This window comes from Nerophis ophidion, unplaced genomic scaffold (genome assembly GCF_033978795.1).
Source record: "Nerophis ophidion isolate RoL-2023_Sa unplaced genomic scaffold, RoL_Noph_v1.0 HiC_scaffold_338, whole genome shotgun sequence".
In the NCBI taxonomy this organism is placed as follows: Eukaryota; Metazoa; Chordata; class Actinopteri; order Syngnathiformes; family Syngnathidae; genus Nerophis; species Nerophis ophidion.
The window spans coordinates 44,213-51,576 of record NW_026907258.1 but is presented as its reverse complement, the minus strand read 5'-3'; the positions used below and the strand labels follow the sequence as shown (position 1 = coordinate 51,576).

Below are 7,364 nucleotides of genomic sequence, written 5' to 3'. Positions count from 1 at the left end.
TGTGATCTGAGAAAAAGAGAGCTTAGATTGAGAAAATTCGTAATATATATATATTTTTTGATATTTTCATTCCCTACCCTGTGGTTTTGATAGGCAGTGACTGCCATGAACCGCGTCTCAGGGAAGAAGAAGGAGCAAAAGTTTCTATTGGCATTGAGATGACTGTCGCGGGCTGGGTCTGCATACAGTACATGCAAGCGTGGCTGGTATCGATGCATGGAATTCAGTATCATCTGGCAGAGAAGGGGAGAACATGTGGCGATTTAACATATATTTTGTCAACATTACACACATAAAGGCCAGAACTAACATGTCCGTTGTCATCCAGCAGGTTGTTTGTGAGTTTGAGCATGTCAAAGGACACAGTCTGCTTCATCCACTGGGCCCCACGAGCTGGTGAGTCCGGGTGGAAGTGCATACGGCTCGGAGCTGCAACGTCTGCTCGACCTGCCACCAACCAGGATGAGCTGTGGAATGCATATCTGACACACACACTCGTCAAAATAAACATAAATTCCTGTCTTCTTTCAACACAAAAATTAAAAACACAAATATTGAACTACTTAATGTGTATTGACCCATTCCAGACAATTTAATTTCATTTATGACGAGATTCCAAGCCGAAAATGACAGGACGGAAAGTAATGTGTGAGCTTTTAGCATTACATTTGGAAATATATGGCATTCATATATTAATGATTCATGATATTAATGTTGATGTTAAGATGTTCAACAAAAACATTTCATTTCGAAAATAAATAACATAAAAAATAATTTAGATATCATGACTGTGCAGAGATTAATTTTATTTTTAATTTTAGGGCATTCAATCGGTCGCAACTGGACTGTTTGGTTTGTCCTAGAAGAAGTTTCACCTCTCATCCGAGTAGGCTTCATCAGTTCACGCTCATAGACTTAGATTGGTCAGATCTCGCCTAAAACCCCAAATATTTATACTCCTAAACCAGGAGGTGTGCCTGGGCAAGGATTGTTTCGCCTTATTGTAGTGAGTTTTGTTTCCCCAATCAGTGCATTCATCATTAAAAAAACAACTACTAAGCCGACCCATCACACAGCATAGGCGGGCAAACTATTCAGGCCAAGACTCAGATGTCTACCTGCACATCAGGGAGTAACAGCACTTCTTTGAGAACAAAAATGTACAGATTCTGGACAGGGAGAACAGATGGTACGAAAGAAGAGTGGGGGAAGCCATCTACTGTACGTCCAGGTTGAGAAACCATCCCTGAACAGAGGAGGTGGTTTGCGACAACACCTGTCCTCCACATACAACACTGTCCTTTCAACCATTCCTAAAAGACTCTGCAAATTAGCCTCCAACAAATAACAGGAGTTAGAAACATTCTGGTCTCAGAATGTGACCAGAATGCCAATTATGCCATTTGTCTACAACTGAATGAAATGTTAGCGTGGGGTATTTTGGACTGGTAGTAGTCCATCCACAGTGATAGTTCTGCCACACAATAGCTCAATGCAAACTAGGGGAAATTACACTTCAACGACTGTCGTTGGCTTTGACAGTTAGGATTGCTCGTTTGCATCAAAAGAGTTGTTTTTCTCCCTATAATGGGGCAAAACCATCCTTGCCCAGGCACACCTTTGTTTTTTTGGAGTATAAATATTTGGGGTTTTGGCACCAGCCGCTGTACTAGATCTGACCAATCTAAGTCTATGAGCACGAACTGATGAATCCTACTCGGATGAGAGGCGAAACATCTTCCAAGACAAACCAAACAGTGCAGTTGCTATTGACTGAATGCACTGAGATTTTGTCTTCTTGTCTCTCATAATGATTGTGAAAGATAGGCAAAATTCCCCTTTAAGTTTCTGGAATCGACTTATCTTTTCTTTAAGTTGAAGTAGGGTGGTAATTGGTGTTTAGCTACACTTAGTGGCCACAATAATCTGTTACGTTGAGCTATCGACGCAGTAAATTTCTCGACACAGACACGTTTGTTACTGGATACTTTCTGACATGCTTATACCTTGGAGACTTTGTATGCAAAAATAATATGCAACTATAATTACCGTATTTTCCGCACTAAAAGGCGCACCGGATTATAAAGTTGTGTTCATATATAAGGCGCACCACATAGGCGCATAGAATAGGCGCTACAGTAGAGGCTAGGGTTACGTTATGCATCCATTAGATGAAGCTGCGCTAAAGGGAATGTCAACAAAACAGTCGGATAGTTCAGTCAAACTTTATTAATAGATTACAAACCAGCGTTCAATGAATAAACAGCTGTTTTATTATTTTCCCCGAGGTAAAGTCAGTGACATGGTATTTCGTTTATCTTTTAACCAGAGGTGGGTCGAGTAGCCAGAAAATGTACTCAAGTAAGAGTACTACTACTTTAGAGATTTATAACTCAAGTAAAAGTAAGGAGTGGTCATCCAAATATTTACTTGAGTAAAAGTAAAAAGTATGTTGTGAAAAAACTACTCAAGTACTGAGTAACTGATGAGTAACCTGTTTGTTTAATGATTACGGCAACAAATAATGCACAAAAATATAAACATAGCAATGAGCAAATTCATAGCCAGGAATATCTCTTAAGCAACTAAAACAATGATATATATTAAATAATAATACATTAAAATAAAAAATTAAGGCAAATTGAGCCACAATAACTTAACAGCATCATAGGCTCAGTAGGCATTCATTGATTGATTGATTGAAACTTCTATTAGTAGATTGCACAGTACAGTACATATTCCCTACAATTGACCACTAAATGGTAACACCCCAATAAGTTTTTCAACGTTAATCAATTACTTAATAAATGACCAAGTCGAGGTGATCTACCTCGGATCCATTATGGATTGAACTTTCACAGTATCATGTTGGACCCGCTCGACATCCATTGCTTTCCTCCTCTCCAAGGTTCTCATAGTCATCATTGTCACCGACGTCCCACTGGGTGTGAGTTTTCCTTGCCCTTATGTGGGCCAACCGAGGATGTCGTAGTGGTTTGTGCAGCCCTTTGAGACACTAGTGATTTAGGGCTATATAAGTAAACATTGATTGATATATACGTACACACACATATCATACGTATATATATAAACATATATATATATCCATCCATCCATCCATTTTCTACCGCTTATTCCCTTTTGGGGTCGCGGGGGGGGGGGGGGCGCTGGCGCCTATCTCAGCTACAATCGGGCGGAAGGCGGGGTACACCCTGGACAAGTCGCCACCTCATCGCAGGGCCAACACAGATAGACAGACAACATTCACACTCACATTCACACACTAGGGCCAATTTAGTGTTGCCAATCAACCTATCCCCAGGTGCATGTCTTTGGAAGTGGGAGGAAGCCGGAGTACCCGGAGGGAACCCACGCATTCACGGGGAGAACATGCAAACTCCACACAGAAAGATCCCGAGCCTGGATTTGAACCCAGGACTGCAGGACCTTCGTATTGTGAGGCAGACGCACTAACCCCTCTTCCACCGTGAAGCCATATATATATATATATATATATATATATATATATATATATATATATATATATATATATATATATATATATATATATATATATACATACAGTATATCATTTATAGTAATTTATTTTGTTGTTTTTGTTCACATGTTGAAGGTGTTTTAATGAATATACATGCATGTTTAACATATAGATTCCTATCTTTCATGAAGACAAGAATATAAGTTGGTGTATTACCTGATTCTGATGACTTGTATTGATTGGAATCAGACAGTATAGTGCTGATAATGTCCACATTTTCAAATGAGGAGAAAAAAAGTTCCTATTTTCTGTCTAATACCACATGAAAGTCGTTGGTTTTTGGCATCTTATTTGTCCAGCTTCCATATTCATTTTTATACACTTTACGAGAAATACATTGGCGGCAAACTCCGTGGCTTGCTAGCTTGTTTGCACTGGCTTTCGGTGACTCTTATTTTGTTAGCGCAGGCGCAATGTAGCGGCACTTTTATTGTGAAGACAGGAACTGTGCGATCAGTCTTGGTCTTTTGACGGGAAGTACGGTTGAAATAAAAAGTGTCTTTTTTCCTTCACACTTTTGATTGATTGATTGAAACTTGTATTAGTAGATTGCACAGTACAGTACATATTCTGCACGATTGACCACTAAATGGTAACACCCCAATAAGTTTTTCAACTTTTTTAGGTCGGATTTGACGTCTGACGGTCACGTGACCGCCTGGCTCTGTTTGATTGGTCCAACGTCACCAGTGACTGCATTTGATTGGTGAAACGCAGGCTTGCGTAGATCCTACTTTGAATGTGTGTCTGACAAAATCAAAACAAACAAAGCGTGCATTAACAGATCGATTAATAAAAAGTAGCGAGTAACGAACTGATTGTACATAAATGGAGTGGAGTAAAAGTAGCGTTTCTTCTCTATAAATATACTCAAGTAAAAGTAAAAGTATGTTGCATAAAAATTACTCTTTGAAGTACAATTTATCCCAAAAGTTACTCAAGGAGATGTAACGGAGTAAATGTAGCGCGTTACTACCCACCTCTGCTTTTAACAACAGCAAGGTATAACATGTAGTGCAACATTTATATCACATAGTGGAGGGGAACTATTCCTTGATTCAATTAACACGTACAAAACAGTCTGATACTGTTACGGTAAATCAAACGTTTGTGCAATCACAATATAGTACCACTCGAAATAGTGCAAAGCAATAACAATATATCAATAACTCAACGTTGCTCAAACGATAATGTCACACAACATAACACACAAAATAAACATGGAAAGCTCACTTTATTAAGTTATTCCTCATCCACAAATCCCTCGAATTCTTCTTCTTCAGTGTCCGTATTAAACATGCCACAACAGGTTTGGCAACTACGGTAAGCAGCCGCCGACTTCATTTTCCCCCGTAGAAGAAAAAGCGCGCGGTGCATGCATTCTGGGATATATGAAGTCTTCTACATAGAAGACGTCATTAATGGAGTCAGTGTCACTGCTGTTGTCTAGCAGTTCAGTGACAATTCCTGCCTTCCTGAAATCATGTCAATAGGAGCCATTTTGGGGTCTTTACATAAACACACAAATGGAAATGAAAACGGCACGCCTGGAGCAGTCATATATCCCAGCATGCACCACACGCTTCTTCTCCTACGGGGGAAAATGAAGTCGGCGACTGCTTCCCGTAGTTGCGAGACCTGTTGTGGCTCAATATTGGTCCTTATATAAGGCGCACCGGATTATAAGGCGCACTGTCAGCTTTTGAGAAAATTTTAGGTTTTTTTGGTGCGCCTTATAGTGGGGAAAATACGGTGTTCCTTATTTGTTTATTTGAACAAATGTTGTATTTTAGGCTGCATTATTTTTCAATGAAGGACACTCATTGCTTATGTCTAGCTTGTGTGCTATTGTGAGCTTAGCTTTCATGTAGCTGCTAACTTTGAGTAGCTTATAGCCTGCCATGTTTATCTTTTGTAAATGACTTGACTAAAATACAAGAAAAGACCAACCTTGCTTATTGGAGGACATTTAAATAAAGTACTATTTAATTTAATTTTGATGTTTATTAGCTGTCCTGCTTTGTACAAGTAAACGCACTGCAGGACTGCTTGTTTTGGATTGCTCAGCGATTTTTTGCTGATATTGGACCGATATCAATACCGAATTGGGACACTTCTAATTTATACATTTGATTTCTTGCAAATGGAATCGGCCCATGTTTCTTTTATGTTCTCCATCACCGAAAATTATATTCAGGACTCACTCTGTCTCAGTCTTACCTGTATCTTTTGTCATCAACAGGGATAAAGTCCATGACCAGAACATATTCCGCAGCAGGATCCATCCCTGAGAGTTTCACTTGGAACGCTGGGAACATCCTCCTAGCGTGAGGGGATGAAAGATTTCAAACAAACCCCCCAAAAAACAAGCGGCAAGGAAATATTGTACGTACCTTCCGGCTTTGGTGACTATCATCTCCGTGCCGAGCTGGTCGAACTGCTGCCAAAGTGCGTGCATCTCCAGCTGAACTCTGACCCCGCTGACTTGGGGGACCTTAATGGTCGACAGAGACGTTCCATGTGTGCAACACACTGGAGACAATTTGCAGCTCGGAGGCAGCGGCGAACCTACAGAGGGAAAATGCATGTGGGTGAAAAAACTAATTTTTTTTACTTGCAAAATACTTACCATTCAGTGTCTGAGATGCCATTTTCTGTGAAGTGTTAATTATTGGTTTCTTTCTCTAATAGCAACGTCTTTCCTTTCATTATAGACTTTGCAAAGCAGTGCTGTTTGATCAGAACAGGTACCCTCCAAATCCGGGGGCACGATGCATAGTGTCGGCAGCATCAGAAGGGCGAGCTGGTTTTATACATCTAGCACTTCTCACTGGGGACCACAAAACCTTCCTCATCCATTACAATAAACATAATGTCGCAGTCACAGCTGCGCGCACGCATGTGGCCCCAAGACCTTTCAGTGTGAGTCTGCCATGCACACACGTTCTACTTCTTGTTAACTCCTGTTTCATTTAGCCCCAAGCCTAAATGTTGCCCTGTCTTTACCGGCGAGTACCACATTATTAGCTTCCAATCTGAGTGTGGAAAGATGGAAATAACAACAAATTGCTTCTACCAGTTTTCTTGGGAATTCTTTCAATGTTACGTTTCAACACCGCACTAATTATGGTTATGTGCATTCTTTAAAACTGAATAAAATGGAAAATCTAAAGCGGAGGTTGGCTATTTTTTATGTATTATTTTTATTAATAGTTTTATATTCATCATGTGCAAATGTACTTATTTGAGGTAGTTGCAGGAAAGAAAAAAAAGGTAATGCTTAACATCGAGGAAATGAATCTTACAACTCACGATTAAATTTTGATTCTTGGGGTGACGATACGATTCAGAATCAATTCTCGATTCAATTCGATTTTCACACTATATCATATGGCAGTGGTCCCCAAACTACGGCCCGCGAGCCGTATGCGGCCCGCCAGCGTCCAAAATCCGGCCCGCGGGAAGTCCCAAGTTAAAAAAAAAAATTGTAATTCCAATTATTATTTTTAAAATCTGTCCTTTCTAATCCCTTTACCACCACCTTGTTACTCTCGGTGTCTCGTAGCCGCTCAGGCATATCATATTGTCTAAAAATGCATTTTCTCATCGATAACGTAACATCATTGCGCTCACACACCGCAGTGTCGGGCGAGCACGTCGCAAGTGCGCACTCTTTCAGTCAATTAGTGCGCGAGGAATATATATATATATATATATATATATATATATATATATATATATATATATATATATATATATACAGTGGGTCAAAAAAGTATTTAGTCAGTCACCGATTGTGCAAGTT

The 7,364-nt window shown here is 39.8% G+C and overlaps 1 protein-coding gene across 1 annotated transcript; it reads right to left on the bottom strand.

Annotated features, from left to right (window-relative positions):
* Nucleotides 1-77: 77 nt before the first annotated feature.
* On the bottom strand, nt 78-6,210 carry LOC133548022 (T-box transcription factor TBX1-like; the record flags this gene model as incomplete). The annotated part of the gene is made up of 5 exons (XM_061893461.1): nt 6,189-6,210; nt 5,953-6,127; nt 5,780-5,881; nt 311-482; nt 78-233 (listed from the first exon to the last, which is right to left on the bottom strand). Coding segments are annotated over exons 1-5 (627 nt in total), but the record flags the coding sequence as incomplete, so codon positions are not given.
* Nucleotides 6,211-7,364: the final 1,154 nt, after the last annotated feature.